This window comes from Amia ocellicauda, chromosome 21, assembly GCF_036373705.1.
Source record: "Amia ocellicauda isolate fAmiCal2 chromosome 21, fAmiCal2.hap1, whole genome shotgun sequence".
Taxonomy (NCBI): Eukaryota; Metazoa; Chordata; class Actinopteri; order Amiiformes; family Amiidae; genus Amia; species Amia ocellicauda.
The window spans coordinates 20,791,341-20,810,351 of record NC_089870.1 but is presented as its reverse complement, the minus strand read 5'-3'; the positions used below and the strand labels follow the sequence as shown (position 1 = coordinate 20,810,351).

Sequence of the window (19,011 nt, the reverse complement as noted above, 5' to 3'; positions counted from 1 at the left end):
TAACATTTAAATAAGATTCATGTGCACAACAATCGTGTTTGTTTTTCCCAAAATGTGAAATTTGTAAAGCCCGTCTCTCTCTCTCCTCTCTGTGTGTCGAAGTACATACAATTCTCTACACGAGCACTGCTTTCATTTGTTTGTTTGCGTCTGTTTTCAAGGTGTTTTGTGCTGTTATATCTCATATGAATACAGCTTTGAATTCATGAGGTGCATTATATGCGTGAAGAGAGAAAGATAGCGTGGTGCCCTGGGTAAGGAATGACATCTGCGCTCACACACACACACACACACACACACAGGCCTCCCCAATCTTCCCATAGTTTGTGGTCTTTTTTTCATCTCTTGGGATCCATTTTGATTTTCATTTGTGCTTCTTTGATCGGTTCTTCTTTCAAAATGTCCTCTCATTTTATATTTTAAATATACAGAGAGAGAGCGAGAGAGAGAGAGATTTAAGCATGCCTTTAAACAGGTAAAACGTTTGTTCCCTTTACCCCTTGAATAAAAAAAACTGCAGTTAACCTGACTATCTTACCTCAGCCATAAGCAGTAAAGTTTTACAAATACCGCGGTGATACTCCGGTGGTTTATTACGATGATGGCACCCCTATCAGAGAGGCGTTCTTCTGTGTGAGAGCTTTGTTCTTCTCCAAGTCCAATCCACTCCATAATGCACCCAGGCTAAAACCCCATGAGTCAGGTACGAGCGCCCCTTTGATCTCACTGAGAGTAACAGCACGGATATGAAGTGAAGCACCGCTATGATCACACGCTGCAGACACCGATCACAGCAGAGACTAACGCTTCTAATTCTGACCTAGAAAACAATATATACTGAGCACTTACTCAACACTGCATTCCCCCCCTATAATCAATAGATCAATACATTTGATCAACACATCAATACACAATACAAGGTGTGTGTTACTGGCGTGTGGCATGTTTTGGTTCTGTTTTCAAAGCGTTTAGTTTGTAAAGTGAGACGATGGGGGTTCCCTCCTCCCTCACACAGCTGTCAAAACCACTCCGACACACGTCCTCACATCTTCACAGGCCTGAAAATGTCCCCGACAGCCCGAGCGGAGCCGTAATTGCGTCGGCTCCGGCAGACGCCCTGATGAGATTTCTTCCACGGACTTCATTAAATCATTTTCATGCTACCAAGGTATGCATTTTTTTTTTTTTACTGAACCCGCTTCATCGTTCTAGCCATGATTTCCAATAAGAAAGTTCAAGGGGAAAACGGTGCCGTGGCGAATGAGAGAAATATGTAAATAAGGGCTGAGAAAAGCACAGAGCAGCAGATAAATCTTAAAGTAGTTTTTCCGTTGTCAAAAAGCTTATTTTTCTCATACACTTGTTTACTTCTTCAAAATGGCAAATCTCAGCTCAGGAATTCAGCCTGTCACCTCACAAAGTGATAAGATGCTTATTTCCCACTGCCTTCGTGTTCCCAAAACCACACACCTTAATTATTATTGCCATTCCAGACTTCATTAGCTGCTTTTAAATAAAAGATCATAAAAACTCGCACAATGTTCTATTTCGGGTACATGCGACACTTCACACAGGGCTCAGTGTACAGACTGCAATGTTGTTCGAAGACGAGACTTGTCACTAATGCACATTTATCCTTCTACAAGCCGCAGATTTAATCTACTTTGCCGCGGTCCTCAAGAAAGAGGGCTTTGATACGAGAGCATCAGATCCACTGCCTGAAGGTCCTCTCACAGACTCGGTACGAAGCAAGATCTCCCTCCACCCCCCACCCAGCTCTGACGCGGGTTTTTCCGGTGGCTTTAGAGGTGAGCACCTGCAAATCGCACGAGCCCCAAATGCACAAGATTATTTGGTTAATCCTTAGGACAGGAGCCTGACACACAAAAACAGATACCAGAAACAAGAAGACACAGAGAAAAAAACAAAGCAGCAGATGTAAAGGAATGTCTTTCACAAAACGCAATGCTCCCAATGCAGGCTTACAGGATGATATTTTATTACAAATACCAGAAGTGTAATACTATAATAAACGAGGCATTCGTCACATCAGAGAGCTGAAGAGAAAGGCAGCTTTGATACAAGTCATTAGTGTTAATCCAGTTCTGACACCGATGCCAGTGAAAAAGATCTGCCCGATTCAATGACAAACAATGAACAAACAATTGCACTGGACTACAATATGGGAAATGTGCTTTTTTTTGTGTGTGACACAATTTGACAGGATTTTTATCGATTTTGTGGTTTGTCTGGATTGTTTTACTGATCACATTGTGGTTCTGTAATATCTATAACTACAGCATACTGCATATTTGGTATTGCTAGCAAACATAACAGCTTCATGAATAAAGATCTAGCCAGGATTCCACCAGTATGACATAAAAAACACTATTATTGGCTTAGTTAATCAACTAGGCATGGTTGGATAAAAGCGTCAACAACTCCACACAGTCTTCACACTCCACACAGCCTCAACTCTCAGAAACATCGTCTTTCTACAAGCAGACGGGAATTTAAATAACTGACACACCCCAGGGATCGGGAATCGGAACACAGAGGGAATTAATTTAACGATGCTAGTCTGTAATAGATGTGGTTTTGACTCCAATGCAAAAGGCCGCTACAGTTTCCTGTGTTCCACCGAATAAGAAAATAGAAAATATTTCATAATCTTGGCTTTTTTCTTTTTTTTTTTTTTTTTACATTTAAATCAATCAGAGAAAGTCCGAGTCTTTAAATATGCATAGTATTGATGTTTCCTCCCCCCCGCCCTGTATAAAACACCTCAGCATACACTAGAACGCGGTACCAGAGACATGGTAAGTGGTGTTTTGCTCTCGAAGTCCCGAAGCCCTCCTCCGCTCGGTGGCCCCTCTCCTCCGTCGCTGTGAGGGTGGGACTTACGCGGCGCTGGAGACGGCCAGTTTCTTCAGGTGGTCCATGAACACCTGCAGGCTGACGTCATCCGTGAGGATCGGAGCCCCGGACTCCTGGAGGGATCGGAAATCAGGGCACAATCAGCGTCTGTCGATCACTTTCTCATGACTGTCCACTCAACAGACACTTATTTTTGTGGATGTTTTTCTTCCCTTCTCCCGTCTACACCTTTGTGTGTGTATTTAATTAATCTCTCAGCTCGTTGACTACAGATGCATTCATTTGTGCTGGTTTGTGCCGGTATATTTCCCAAGATATTAAAGATGATATTTTATGAGCTGTGATGTCACTTGGCATCCCATCAACGTGCAAACCAACGTGCAGTAGTCCTAAACTACGAAAACGAGACAAGAAGTGTATGCATTGATGACGCGTTTCATTATTATTAATTAAAACATTGATTGATTAAAATCATTGGCTTGATTGGTGTTGTCGGCAGTCCAAACCCGACTCTCCTGTTTTGCTGTAGGCAGCCGAATAAAGAGCCCTGTTGTGCAATTGCACTGCAATCTACAAGCAGAATTATATTGAAGCAGAATACACTTTTGAAGCCGGATACGGCCAAAATAGCCCATGCATTTCACAGCACAAATCGGCACAATCGTAGCATAAAGGACAGAGACCACTGTTAAGTGATTCAAATATAATGTTTAATATCTCAAGAACCATGTCGGTACAAACAATTTTTGCCGCACAAAAGAATGACACCACTTTGCATCGATTTGGGGTTTGATGGGGTGCTAGGTGACGTCATCGTTGATCATTAAAAAATAACTAAAAAACTATAACTGCACCAATGAAAACAAATACGGCACAAACAGGCACAAACGAAATACTATTTTGGTGCGATTTGGACGTTGATGGGGTGCCAAGTGACGTCACAGCTCATAAGATATAATCTTTAATATCTCGGGAACCATACCGGCACAAATGATGATTTTCACGGCACAAACCAGCACAAATGCAGCACAAACGAATGCATATGTCTGTATTCCTATTCTGAACACATGCGGTGCCAGCTTCACAGAGGTGTGACGGCCAACTGCAGTGAGAAACACTGCATCCTGATAGATATAAACTGATGTTGGCATCTAAAACAAAGGTACCAGTTAGACAGATTAAGTTGTAGAGCTGTAGTTGCCAGCTGCAGTATTTAATGACGCGATCGGAGCAATAACGAGATCGCCGTCGCACCGATCGGTAACTATCAATCTTCCGCGGCGGCCTGGGCCAACTGTGAGATCAATCAAAGCAGAGGATGTGGTCGGCCGTGTTTATAGTTCTGCAGTCGGGGAGAAAAACAGCTCTCCTTACAATACGACAATTTACAAACGACTCGGTTACACTCCTCTTACCTGGCCCCACGCGTACATGTTGTTGTGAGTCTGAGACGGGTTTACTTTCGACAACAGGAAGCGAGCCTGGGCAGAGAAAACAAAGAATATAATGTCATCATCCTCAAAATGTCGCTCATAGGCAGCTGCGATCGTGCAGATCCACAGGAAGCCGGTTTAAGCCGGTGGTTGTGAAACAAGAGACACATCCAACAAACCGGAAGTTAACTTTCTTTTTCTAATGTAACCATTTTGCAAATAGATACACACAGTGATTTATGAACTCAAAAGTGGCTATAAAAATGAACTTCTACTAGCAGTGGTTCCCGATCAGCCCCTGGCGAAGCCCCACGTTGACGTAATAAGAGCCCCGAGGTGTCACCTGGCTGCCCCCGTGCTCCGTGTCGATGTAGCGTGGCATGGGGAAGCGCGTGTGCAGGATCTCCTGGGCGTCGTCCACGGGCGCCTGCAGCAGGTGCCTGAAGTTCTCGTACTCGGGCATATCCTGGTACCCGGCTTTGCGCCACTGAGCCACGGTCTGGAGGGATGAGACGGAAACACAGGACGTTCTAGGTTACCCTGAGTAACCGGATTGCTGTGTTTTCTTTTTATTTATTCGTCTTGATCCGAGGCTGTGGATTAAAGCAGCCGCTACAGCAGGATGTGACAATAAAGCGAGAAAGGCCTCACCTCTCCGTGGTAGATGAGGATTTGAAAGAAGGTGTCCATGAGAAGGATGCGATCCGGGAGGATGCTGCTGCTGTCCAACAGAACCGGCTGAGACAAATAAAGAGGGATGAATATATAATTAAAAGATGCAACAAAAGGAGGCGATTACAGTTACTGGGAAGTTTGAAGCTCAAGGATGGACCCACTGGTAAGAGATTTCAGTTCCTGGCCACATTTGACAGTCAGAATAATTTATCGCTCAAAGTCACAGCAAATTACTCTCAGATTGAAGACAAGACTCTGTTAATAAAATGGTGATATAATGGTTTGGTGAGACAGAGAGACACCTAGAGACACAGAGAGAGAGAGAGAGCAATGCACAGACACAGAAGGAGACAGAGAGGCAGAGACAGAGACACAGAGACAGAGACACGGAAAGACAGACACTGAGAGAGAGACAGGGAAAGACAGAGACACAGAAAGAGGCAGAGACATGGAGAGAGGCCTTATTATATTACAGAGCTGACATCACAATGACACAAACAGGCCAGTAAAAAGTACTGCTGGTATCCCAGCTGCTCAGTACCTCAGGGGGCCCATTGAAGGAGTAGGCGTAGAGGATGGGCTGGATCATGATCAGGGACTGGGTGAGGTCCTGGCGCATGAACTGGTGCCGGTAGTAGGAGCTCTCATCGGGGCTGTTGTTGAAGACTTGCAGGAAGGGAGATCTCCTCAGGTGAAACATGAACTATGAGGAAGAGAAACGGACCCACTGAACTCCAGAGAACACAGAGACAAGACAATTAAGCTAGTCCTTTGTCTTTCAAAATGCTTCCTCCCCAGAAAGCACCCACTGATACCGAGAAAGCCAGACAAATTGCTCATGATTGCAGCTAATGGCCGCGGACTGAATGCGGTCCGCACAGAAAAAACGTGCCGAAAAAGAATCAGCAAAAATGCACTTCTTTGACTCGAGAAGCGTTTGACAAAATAGACACTTATCTGAGAGCGAATGCACCCCGTGGCCGAGAGATTAATTAATTTGTACAAAGTGAACGCCGTGGGAAATATTTGGAATCAACAAGACCTCATGACAGTCATTAGAGAAGACTGTAGTTCTGGACTAATCGTTCACTTTTTCCTTCTCTCTCATCTTTCTCCAAAATTCAAAGGGACGTTTGAAGGGCTTATCGAGAGTAAATGAATAATATAAAACCTTTTCTACCTTGTATTTAATCATTGTACAATGGTTGCATCCGCCAAAAACATCTGTATACTGTCGCACTTCACGCACCAATACATCGGATTTATGGCACACTACTTTCAAATATTAATTAAATCCAAGCACAAAGGCAAGGGAGAGTGGTTTCCATTGTCTCTCTTATGAAGGCTTTAATATACCCTTTAAGTACCTCCATTTTAGACTAGCACACACACACACACACATAAGCATTCCTCTCAGAAGAGGAACACAACATCTCTCTCCAAGCGTTAAAAAGACGTTACCTGTGGATAGAGGGAGAACGTTTCGGAGAACCTGAAGGAGGTGGGATCGTCTTTGTGGTAATCTCCAAACTTTTGGCACTGAAACAGAGGGAACGAATGCGATTCAGCTGCAGCACAAACACAATGACAACGTAATGACGGGAAAACAAATCTGTGGAAAGTAGAAAGCGCAGAAGAGTGTTTATGATGGAAATCGACCCTCGAACACCAAGGCGCCTCTCGTCAACAGCTGCCTGGCATCGCGACACGCCTGGCATTGAGACCGTGGTGAGGCATTGTGGGAAACTGAAACAGGTGCTGTGTGACTCCATGGTGGCTTATCGTGAGTAAGAAAAACATGAGCTGGCCAGCCACAGCAGTGTGTGTGTGTGTGTGTGTGTGTGTGTGTGTGTGTGTGTGTGTGTGGCACAGGTCAGGGGCACGGGCGAGTACACACCAGGCGGATGAGCTGCCGGTCGAGCCAGCGCAGCACGTCCGGCCCCTCCTCGGTCTCGGCGCGGTACACGGCCAGCCGGGCCATCAGGATAGCGGAGGCCTCCTGGTCGAAAGAGGCGGCGATGCTCTGGATCTGCGTCTGCGCGTCCGCCCAGCTGCCGGTGGGGGGGGGGGGAAGAGAGAAATCAGAGGGAAAGAAAAAAAAAAGGAGAAATGTGTCTTAATCTGTAAATGTTTCTATACCTGTCAGAAAGACCATGAGAGCAGACGAGGCCACCCGGACATCGTCATTCAGAGCACGTTTCACGGAACGAGCCGTCGGGGATCCCTGGTGCTCAGATCGTCCGCGGACCCCCCTAGGGTTCCCTCCCACAATCCCTCACTCTGTGGTTCTCAACCTGAAGGGTGCCGTTTGATGTTTTCTCTCCAATGTGAATTGCGGATGAGTTAATAATTAAAACAAAACAAAAAAACGGTCAAAAAACTAAAAGGGATCAGTAAGACTAAGAACAGTTGCTTTGGCCTCAAAAACAAAATCCCAGTCAGTTTGGTTACCATTCGAGAAAAGGCCATGAGAGCGCGAGAGAGAGAGACACCTTAAAATGTCAATATAAAGATATCCTGTGCAATGTTTGCCCTCGTTGGATTTCCCTGGCAGCCATTTCATCATTTCTAATCAATGCCAACCGTTCGCTCACCTTCGGACGAGCTCATGAACGAGCTACTTCAGCAAAATTAATCTATATTAACATTAGGGCTGCAACAATTAATCAATGAAATCGATTACGTCGATTATTAAAAATCGTTGGCAACGAATTTCATCGTCGATTAGCTGGGTCTATCGGGGCGCAGCTACAAAAAAATAAAATAAAAAATAACCTTTAAAGACGGCACCGGCTGCAGCTACACCCATGGAGCACTTTACCCTGGACACCGCAAAGAAGAAAGTTTGCTGCAACGTGAGCAGAGCTGAACTCACATGGTGCGGCAGCGCGACAATGATGGTGAGCACTGAAGAGAAAACGCATGGAGCCGTGAGGACAGGGAGGAAGAGCTCAGCTGGTACAGGCAGCGGCACTGGATCCGACACAGCATTTATAGTCTGACATCCGAAAAGGTGTCCGTCGACGACATGGCACTTTTTTATTATTATTACACTATCACATAAGTACACAGCCTTTCTGTTTCTGGAACTGGTATGTGTCAAACAAGCTACACCTGTTTCTTTTACCTTATTATTATTATTATTATTATTATTATTATTATTATACATTGCATTTATAACGCAATCTTATTATACCTGCGCGCTAATCTGAAGCAAGAGTCAAACCAGACACAGTAAAAAAGACAAACTAAGAAAAAGCAGGATAGCCAATAAAGGGGAGCAAGCAATACAAAAAGCCTAAGATGATTTTAAAACTTGCAACTAACAGAGATCCTTAAAAACTTATTTAAAAGGGTAATTTTTAAGACTTTTCTTTAAACTAGCATGCATAGGGGCGCTGCTCACAGCCTGTGGAAGACTCGGACTGTATGATCAAATTAGTGCCGTAAATATTGAATTGAAAATATAAACATAAATTGTTAACGAAAAAACTAATGGAAAACGTTTGAGTTTCGTTTTGAGTTTGCAATGGGGCTGCTTAAGAAATAATGAGCTTTTACATCATTTTTACAAAATGTTAAAAATATCGCACATAAATTACACCTCACCATAAAGACACAATAGCAGAGTGCATGTTTCAACGTTAAACTTTGAATTTAAAAGTGCAAATCTTTTAAATAATGTAAGTCACACTGTCGTCGATCTGTGCTTAAGCACTCAATTCTAGCTACATCAGACAGTGGGTACCATTCCTACCCAGCTGCTCCGCGATAGCTTGCCATATATTGTCGGTCTATATTTGCTCTGTTGTAGTTAATCGTGGTTAGACACGCAGATCATAAGCTTTTCCAATCCACATCTTCCTCTCCTGTTTCATTGTCCGTTGTAATTTTTAACGCACCGACAATCTGATCTAATCGCACTCATTTCGTAGTCAGTGTGCGAAGCGGGAAAGGGAATATGAACACTCGTGTTTTTCTCTTTTCGCGCAAGTTATGATTGTATGCATCATCCAGTGTGCATGTAAAAGTAAATATTGTGCTACTATGCATTCTCGTATTGTCTGGAAAACAAAATCTACCTTCATAGTCCAGTATTGGACTGCCGTGGAAGCTATTCGATGTAGAAAAGCCTGTAAACACTGAATTTAATGTTTACTTTATTTTTCATTATTTATCAAAAGAGTTTTAGCACCTTTCAAACTGAAGAGTAAAACAGCTTTGTGTTTTGAGATCAATGTAAAAACACCTGTTAATATATACACTATATGCAATAAAGCCTTTAATTTTTTGCATACATGTTTTCTATTGGTTTTATAACTGCCATCTCAAGGTGTTAAAAAAGGGAGCATTACGCACAATGAGGAAAAACTCAAACCTTCAATAAAACACTTGCATTTAATGCTGGAATTATTTTTATCCGATTAATCGAAGTAGAAATCGACAGATTAATCGATTATCAAAATAGTTGTTTGTTGCAGCCCTAATTAACAATTTCATGATTACACCATTATCTTAATGAACTTTACAAGCAGCCCATTGTTTTTGTTTAAATGTGATCTTTCTCCATTATCAAGACAAGCTCTGCATTATATTGCATCTCCTTGGGACGCAGACCAAACTAATCCCTCAACAAAATACAAAGCAGTGCTTCAATACTGAACATTTAAACATGCTGCATTGCAAAACTGCTCCTTAATTTAATTTAATTTACACAAAACAGATTGGGGGCGACTGAAGTTTGTAAACTAAAGGGAATAAAGAGAAACCATTTTCTCATAACACAAGCATATTACACACAGCGGGGTTGTATAATTAGGGATAAGGTTAACGAGCCTGCCATCCTGTGGTCTCCTCTCTGGGGAGACTAGCTACGGGTCACAAGACCTCCCCACGTAAGGGAAGAGGTGAGATCACAGCAGCGCTTCAATTATCCAGGAGCAATTAGCAATTAGCGGGTTCGACTGCCTCTCACATGTAGTGTTCAGAGGAGCCGTGTCAGAGACAGAGCTGGATGTTTAGACTCAGAGCGTCACAGCTGTAAACATCTGGATAGCCCTGGATGTATTAGTTTAAACCCCTGTGTGGCCAAGGCTTGATGTCACGTGTTCACCTACTTTCTGGCGATGGTGGTGACCCGGACGCGCCTCTGACCGCTGGAGTGCTGATACTGCGTCACGAACTGCACGGCTCCCCGGCCTCCCTGCGGGATCGGCGCGTTGTGCTGTGAAGAGAAAAAAGGCGAGTCTGAGGGCCAACCACACAAACAAGCGAGAGTCAGAGAGAGCCCATTTCCCTGCTAAGTTTCGCACTCGATCCAATTACTCAACAGCCATCGATCGTGCTTTTTTATTTTGCCCCTGGCTGAACGCACACAAGCTTCCTTATCACCACTCGAGTATTTGAACACATTTTTCAGATTTTCAGCTCAGAAGGATTTTGTATTTTTCTCACTCAGCCGGTCCTTCACATGCGAGTCACAACTTTAATTATAAAGCAGGTGTCTGCAAACAAACCGGTCGATGACAACTTCAAAGACCCAAACTCTGTGAACGATCGAGGGGGGCAAAGGATTTTGTTTTCCCCTCAACAGAACTGAAATGGGGGGGTAAATCGATGGCAAGAAGAGGCGTTCTCCACTCCTTGGCGCTGACCAAAATGGTCTCCCCAGCCCCCCACCAGACACTTAACAGCAAAATCACCTTTTCAACACACTATCTGGAGAATTGTAAATATCAATACTGCTTTAGTTTGTTTGTAATATCTATTAGAGGCAGAGGGATTAACACCTGTAACTCTGAACAGTTTAGTGAAAATGCAACGGGCTGTGTGCTGGAGGCTTAAGATCACATTATATATTCAAAAAACGATGAGATCAAGCTCCCAAGCCCTTGAGCATCAAGCTGCATTATGTATTATTTACTATAACATGTAGAATATAAACAAAACGTGGAATGAAGACAAATGAAACCCATACAATTTACCATCACGAGAAACATCACAAATACACTGAATTGTGGGGTTGGCACAAAGGTTGAATTTGCCCACATTTATGACAGAATCATATTTTAATTAAACAAAGGTTGTAATTAAACGAGTAAAAACCACAGATAATTGGTAAGCAAGTACAGAAAAGTTAGCTGGCATTGATGAGGGCTGTAACAGACACTGGATTTAAGATTCTGCCTCCAGCCAATTAATTTTAAAGCCCTTCGCTGGATAATATCAACGTTACCTACCTCTAATTAATTTAAAACCAGCTAAAAGCAGTTGCCCGCAGTACAGTAAGTCTTCGGTCTGCTCTCGACAGCTGTGCAGGAGAGATCATTTTGCCAGAACAGCTGAGCTACTAAATATCGACGAGCAGTTCCAAACATTTCTAAAAGTACCATAAAAGTGAGGTATAGTTTTAGGCTACTCTAATTGAAACATTACTAGGGGAAATGACATAGCAGAGAGAGAGAGAGAGAGAGAGACAGATAGAAGAGAGTAAGAGAGAGAGAGGAGAGCGTATATCCTTCGCTGCTGCCGATCTCTCAGTTCAGAGCCTTGAAAGGGTTAACCTTTGCTCATCTCCGCTCACCCCGAGTTGAACTTTCGACAACAACCATCCCACTGGCACAGCTACACCATCCACACGCACAACTCACCACCGAGCAACAGAGGACTCAACCAACACATCAAATGAACACACACACAGACACAAAATGACGGCCGAGTGACTCAAACTGAGGATTTCTCTCCCTTCGTCTCTGGGTGTACAATGCCATTTCCTGCCCTGCTCTGCGCCGCTGCTCGCTGTGCGGGAACACGGCGCTGCTCCTGCCGGTCGCCCACAATGGCTGACTGCAGACGGAGACGCTGACCCTGAACTCCCGCGCCTGCGACCTGGTCCTGGGACTGCTCTGCCAGTGCAACGACGCCCCACACATGCTGCATCTCAAGAGCTCTGTGGTCATGATTTTCACGGCAGGTAGGTCTGGTTTTAAATACATATGGGCACAATAACAGCAAAATAAGTACAGACGGGTCACTGTGATCTATCAAGAGAAGACAGACCTGGAAATCCAGTAAAATAATTACCAGAAAGGGTTCAGAGAGGATCTAGTTCTCCTTATCTTCTATGGACAGTATATATTAAAACTCAGCACAGACGTCTTTATTTGGTAGAGACTGAAAAAAAGCAAACGGCTTCCATCTGCACTCTCTCTCAAGCGGTTTTTGGTAAAGCAGGATTTGAATGAACTACAGAGCGCAGGTTACCATGGTGTGGGTTTAATTCAAGTCCACGGTTGCTACCAGATAAAGAAAGCAGACATACGTAGTGTCCGGTGCCATTAAGTCATGTATAGAAATTGAATTTCGTCCTGCATTTTGAAGTTTACGCCACCAAATGACTCCTTTCATACCAGACTAACGGTGGTTTCCATTTTAAACTGTTTCAGGAAGTACAGAAAAGCACTCTGGGGGAGCTTGAAAAAGCCCAGTCCGCTCCATGTCCAGGGAACCAACCGCTGGAACGCAAAGAAGAAAACATCTGGAATTCCAACAAGGTTTAAAAACAAAGGCGCCGATTTGAGTGGGACGGCACTCTTGAGATGATTAATAACCTGCAAGTGCCAGATGTTTCTTTGACAAACTCAGAAAATAACTGTGGCGCTACATCTTGGCACACCTGTTCAACAGCATCAGAAGCATCGAAGCAGACGTTATGTGGACTATCTGAGCGACTTATGACAAATACACTCTCTCGCACACGTGGGACTCTTGAAAATTAATTTGTCGGAGCTGTGAGCCGTCGAGAGGAATCCAGTCGGAAATGGCTCGAAGCAGATTGAGGATTTTGTAAGAGAAACCTTTCGGATGACAAAACTAGTCATTATGTTCTGCTACAGCTGGTAAAGAGTAATGAGCTACTTAAAAATATAATCAGGGAGGCCAGCTGTGTGTGACGGGTTCATACTTCTGTTGGGAACTTATTGTTTACTTTAAAATACATACATTTTGGACTGTAAAATTGGTCTACTTTTCATTTTGGCATAAATAAAAAGCTAAGAACATCCTGAATGTGTTTGAAACAGGAAGTCCTATTCCCGGTCAAAGCCTGGTTAAAGGTACTGAAATGGAGCAGGGTTAGGTCAGGGGTCATCCTTCTCCCTACCCCTGCAATGAGGAGCCGGAGACCCCAGGTACATACCTTCTTTAGCTCAACCCTAGCCTGACGCATGACGAACACGAACAAGTGTGTCCTTCATTACCACCAGTTACACTCGAGCGCAGAAGGAAGTTTAAAATGGCAATCCTGCCCTCTAGTGGGCAGTTCCCGCACTCGAAAATGACACCCACAGCAGTCAGGAGCTCATTCCGTTCCCCAACATGCATCACAACTCAAACCCCCCGGGGAATGACTCACATACCTGATTCACCACCTCAAAATACAAGGCGAGCGTCGAGTTCTGGTCCAGCCCACAGATCTTCCACTGGCAGGTGCCCCCCGTCCCGATCTCCTGCACAGGGGCCACACACCGGATACGTTAGTATAATCAACGAGGAAAATAATAACAACACTACTACTAATAATGATAATAAAACGAGTCCAGACTTACGTTTTCCGACACGCAGGGTCCCTTGGCGTTCAGCGACACACAGGGCCCGATCGCCCCCGAAATCTTCACTTCCCTGGAGGTCTGTTAAATGCAGAGCAGGGAAACGATCATTTACACCAGGCAGAAGAAACAAGTGCAAACAAACACAGAAATAAACAACGAATAGACGCTGTAGCCGATCATCATCTAAATCAGACTGACCTTGATCTCCAGTGTGCCTCCAAACGCCATTTTAAAAGCCCCTTGAACGTCCTTATTGAACACCCTCTGGAAGGTCTGCTTGAACAGAGATGTGTTGAAGGAGTCCCCCATCACCATGTAACCCCTGGAGGGAGAGCAGAGCAGAGGGATTGGACAGAAGCCCAGCCCACTGCAGGTCTCAGCGAGCTCAAAGCACAACTATCCCTCGACAAGGGGAGTACAGACCGAAAAGCAGACCATCGAAACAACCCAGCAGGCAAGGAGGAAGAAGTGCAGGCCTCACCCCGTGTGATTGGAGCAGCACTTCATCTCCAGCAGGCCGGACTGGTCCAGGGCGCAGGCGTAGATGTCAATGATGTGCCCGTTGTTGGAGGACCGCGTGGCCAGGGCTTCGTAGTGCTGCCGGGGACGAGATAAGGGTTTACAAAGTGCCTGTGACCGGTCTGAGCAGTGTTAATGAGATCCATCCTCGAGTACTGAAAAAATAACTTAAATGAACTGATTGTGTAACCGATAAAAAGTAGGTTCCTTAATAAGTTATTTATACAATTCTATACTTAACTTAACCCCTCTACTATAGAAAATAACGAAAAGGCTCCGATTTATGAAATGATTACTTCAGTTAAGGTTCAATTAAGTAATTAAGAGCTCGGTTAGAACAAAAAGCAGCAGGGTAGGGGTTCCTCCAGAGACAGGACTGGAGACCAGTGGTCTATGGCATTATCACACCACTGCCCCTGTTCATTTGTAAGTCTTCTGCTCACTTTGGTGGCCTTCTTCATGAACTTGGCATTGTCTTTCTCGATGTCATGCCACGACCGGATAGGCGTCTTCAGTTCATCTCCCACCACCATCCCTGGGCCCTGAGTGGCTGGACCACCGATGAACGTCATGATGCGGGCGCCCGTGTTGGGGAACGTGCACTGGGATTGGGGGAAACCATTAAAAAGTACACTTAGTACACTTAGTACACTTTAGAGTTGTTTTAGAGCCAGGTACCAATGGAGAAGGCAAGCTACCTCAAGCAGGCCGACTGCGATGGACAGGGCCACCCCTAACGATCGCAGGGGCCTCTTGCCCTGCGGCACTGGCCAGGGGTCTCGCTGCAGCTCCCCCAGCAGGTCGGTCAGATTCATGTCAATCTTCTGAACGGGCTGCAGGAATCTGTCAAGAGATGAGACAACAGAGTCCAGGGAGTCAGTCAGTGCATGAAAAACCAGCTCCAAGAGACCAAGTTCAACTGCAAGAAAGAGCATAGAATACAATCTTGGATCCCTACAGACAGAACTGACACACAGCTGATTCTCCGCTCGGGGGTCTTACCTGTTGGACGGGGGAGCCTGCTGGACTTGGGGTCCGCGCCCAGGCTGGGCAGCCGCTGGTTTGGTCAAGCCCAGCATCTCCTACAGAACGGAGGGACAACAAAAATCAACCTTTTCCAGATCTGCAGGGACACACGCATCCAGGGACACAAATGGAAATTGGGCTTCAAAGCATTCAAGACAGAAAACACCACCTTAGCAGAATAACTCGACTAAGGTAGTTTGAGGCTGCAATATTGCCCGCGGTTCTTTAATTTTTTAAACAAATTTAGATTTAGACCATTTGCATCCTCTCAACGCACATTACGAACACCTGACACTGGGATACCTTGGAAGTGCAGATGAATGCAGACTAACCAGAATCTGAGTGGGCCGCTACCTCGTGTGCTGGATTGACTAATCTCGACACCAAAATACCTGAAGCTGCTTCGCGCTGAGATCCTTGGTGCCTCGGAAGACGTAGCTCTTGGAGATGCCCTCACAGCCGAGCTCGTGCACCTGCACCATCCTGCCGAAGGTGATGAGACCCACTAAGGCAGTCGGTGGGAGAAGACTGAGGGACATCTGCAGCGACTCCTTAAGGGCCTGCAGGTCTTCGTCCTCCATGCAGGTGTCCACAATGTAGAGGAAGATCAAAGGCATCTGGGGTCCTCTCTACAGGGGGCACACAAACACAGAGGGTGATGAAACAGAGGACTTGGGTCAGCTTCGCTTAAAAGTGTGTTCCTTCAAAGTCAGGCGTTCTTTAATCATTTAGACTGACTTTGAAGGGTCTCCGAAGCTTACAAAACGAGAAAACACACATGGCTGGAGTTCAGTCTGCCTTCTAAAAACAAAGGTTCAAAGTCAAACATTTCTTCCGAGTCCCGTCAAATTTGCCTATGAAAACTAGTTCATGCAAATCAAACCCCAGATAAAAGTCCCAGCTGAAGCGCAGGGCATTACCTGAACGACATACTCGATCGTGGAAAACTGAGGAAGCAGCTCGGCTGGCTGGTTCATTTCCGAGATGCCTGCATAGGTTGGAGGAAACTGGAATAAAGGAGAATTGAGCGTTAAACCCGGGGAATATAACGACCGTGTCCCGATTCCATCCAGATTTGATTGATGTCTGTACCTGGTTTCTCTGGTAGCAGAAATTACAGGCCCACAGCTTCGCTCTGTAATCCACCTGACTAGGAAGGAAATAAAAAATACATACAAATGAATGGGCAGAACTGAAAGGGAATAATGAAAATAAAAACACCATTATGAAACAGTAGTTTTTGCATCACACTCTACACTGTAACCAGTTGGCCAGGAAATGTAAAACTATGATCTAGAGCACGCAAAAAATATAGGAGTTATGTCCTTAAAATTGTTATTTTAACTTTACAGTTAATCAATATATCGTTGAATTGCAAGGAAAAAACTACATTCTTGGTCAAAAGTGCCGTTACCTGTCTGTCCACTATACGAGTAACTCTACACCGAGTACAGGGCGCTATATTGATTTCCCTTTGGCACTACTAACAGACCCCAAATTACATTTTAAATCACTTCATGGAAGAAGCCAGGATCATGGGAGTTAAGATTTCAAAGCATGTACAGATAGTGATCCGACGACAAATCCGACACAGTCAGTCATCGCCATGTCGTACCACAGGGGGTTGAGGACGGCGCGGCATGTGGCCCGGCTGCACAGCACCGGCTCATACTGGATGGGCGGCAGGTCGAGGCGCTCCTTCAGCGGCGTGAAGAGGGCCGCCACCGGCACCACCATGCGTGTGGCTTCCAGCCGGCTGGAGGGCCACACATTCCAGCTGAAACGCACACCATCCCGGTCCTCGTTCTGCTGGATGAACTCCTGGAAGGTCGCCATTGAGCCCGATGTGGACGAAGGTCTGTGGGGGAGAACAGGCCGCACGAGACGGGGGGCCGGGTTAGGACTGAGGAACCGCACAGGAAGTAGAGACACAAAGTACAGATCGGCAGCCCGAAGGCTGTAACAGTAAACAGGTGGCAGTGCTATACTTCGTTATACTTAAAAGCACAAACATCTCACAGTGTATATCAGGGGTTCCCAACCCTATCTCTGGAGGAGCCCCTACCCTGCTGGTTTGTGTTCCAACTGAGCTCTCCATTACTTATTTGAACCCTTACCTGAACTAATAATTTCCTAAATCAGAGCCTTTTCATTATTTTAAACAGTAGGGGGGTTAACTTAAGTACAGAATTGTATAAATACATTGTTAAAGAACCAACTCTTTTATTACACACTTAAAAAGCAGATTGATCTAAGCAGATTGTTACTTCAATTAAGGGTTCAATAAGTAATTGAGAGCTCAGTAGGGTAATGGCTCCTCCAGGACAGGGTTGGGAACCACTGGCGTAGAGAGACCTGGGGCCCCCTGAATAATAACAATAATAATAATAATAATAATAATAATAATAATAATAATAATAATAAATGCTGAACTGAGTTTATGCCATGTATGTACATGTATATTGTATTTATATACATTGGTGGGTTTGAATTCATTGCTCTATAACTTAGTAACCATATGTGCTACCTGAACTAATTAAATCTGATTCTTAACGGTAAACCTCTCAAAATATTAGCTACAGTGATGGTAAAACACCACTACCTATTCAGAAATTGCCACATCTATCCCAAGGGTGAGGTCTTCACTACTCCAGTTGTATACTTGTTGTACTATTATTATATTTGTCTTATTATATTCTCCAGGACGACTACAATTGTTACAATATATCACAATATTTACATACAATCACCAATTTATACAGCTGTTTTTTTACTGGCACAGTCTATGTACAGTATTCGGGGCTATAACAGCAGAGCCCCCCACCTGGGATTTAACCCCACAACCCCCCACTGTAGACCAGAGCCCTGACCACTGCTACCCTGGTACTAAACACTGAAGTTGAGCCTTACAAAATGACAGAGCAGGACTGTGGACATGAACATTGCAATAGTACTTTTAAACCACAGTGTGCGTGTGCAGGACAAACACATTTCCTGCGCAAATATTGACAGATATTTTCACTGCAATGCTATAGATCGCCTTAACAAATCAGTTTATCACTGTGCAAACAACTGGGATTATTTTAACAAGTGTGATCTCGTTTCACAGCCACACGGCCGAGCTACCGGGCAGCAGTGAGCTGGCTTATTTTGTGGACATGCACAGGCCAGGGTTCAGCCAACACGTCTCAGATTAGCTCACTGCCAGAGCGCAGGCGCAGATGTCCGCAGCTCTGCGCGACTCCACCAATGGGAGAGCTGGCACGGTGCAGATCTGCGCAGAAGTGCGGGCATCTGCGCGGCACGACCGTGGTGAACTCTGGACGCACACATGCCAACACAGCACTGAGATTCGCAGGCAAACACTGGGGACAAGGACCAGAAAGACCCTGCCACACACAGCTGCACGTCTGCACAAACCCCAGTTATACATACACACCGCGTTTACACTGAAAATAACACCCACAATAAACGTCTTTGCTCACGAATATCAACTTTAAAACTGAGATTATGAGTGTTACGGCGTTTGCAGTTTAATGCCATGTCCAGTTTTAATAAATCGCCACCACACCCCCTTAGCTCGTATCTGTACGTCTCCGAACAGCCGGCTATGGAGACCTTTTCTCGGCTAGAGCTGCACTCAGACACCGGAGTTTGCTCTTTACACTGGTGTACTGCTCCCCAGCCCGGGCAGCACGGCTCATTAATCCCCCTCATCCTTCATGGGGGTAAATATTTGCCCTACCTGCTCTGCCGCAGCTCCTGTACTGACTGCCTGCGCCGCTGCACTCCGGCTGACAGGCGGGCCCGTGACGTCAGCAACATGGCCGCTGCCACGTCGAGGAGCCGCGCAGGCGCGGAGCGGCTGCAAC

At 45.1% G+C, this 19,011-nt stretch overlaps 1 protein-coding gene across 1 annotated transcript; it reads right to left on the bottom strand.

The window, feature by feature from the left end:
• Window positions 1-1,977: 1,977 nt before the first annotated feature.
• sec23a (Sec23 homolog A, coat complex II component) lies at window positions 1,978-18,981 on the bottom strand. The gene is made up of 20 exons (XM_066694732.1): window positions 18,885-18,981; window positions 16,755-16,997; window positions 16,232-16,289; window positions 16,060-16,146; window positions 15,532-15,768; window positions 15,116-15,195; window positions 14,812-14,956; window positions 14,557-14,715; window positions 14,076-14,191; window positions 13,793-13,916; window positions 13,592-13,672; window positions 13,403-13,492; window positions 10,103-10,209; window positions 6,883-7,036; window positions 6,447-6,524; window positions 5,527-5,688; window positions 4,962-5,048; window positions 4,654-4,809; window positions 4,293-4,358; window positions 1,978-2,990 (listed from the first exon to the last, which is right to left on the bottom strand). The coding sequence occupies exons 1-20, from the start codon at window positions 18,962-18,964 to the stop codon at window positions 2,901-2,903; spliced, it is 2,400 nt and encodes a 799-aa protein (XP_066550829.1). The 5' UTR covers window positions 18,965-18,981; the 3' UTR covers window positions 1,978-2,900.
• Between the last annotated feature and the right edge of the window lie 30 nt (window positions 18,982-19,011).

What these genes read in the sequence shown, in the direction of transcription:
- sec23a (XM_066694732.1), bottom strand. Translation starts at nt 18,964, where the DNA reads ATGTTGCTGACGTCACGGGCCCGCCTGTCAGCCGGAGTGCAGCGGCGC. An exon ending in CAGGCTCCCCCGTCCAACAG is followed by an intron (nt 14,957 to 15,115) that starts GTAAGACCCCCG and finishes ATCTCTTGACAG; the next exon opens with ATTCCTGCAGCCCGTTCAGA. An exon ending in TCATGAAGAAGGCCACCAAA is followed by an intron (nt 14,192 to 14,556) that starts GTGAGCAGAAGA and finishes CGTCCCCGGCAG; the next exon opens with CACTACGAAGCCCTGGCCAC.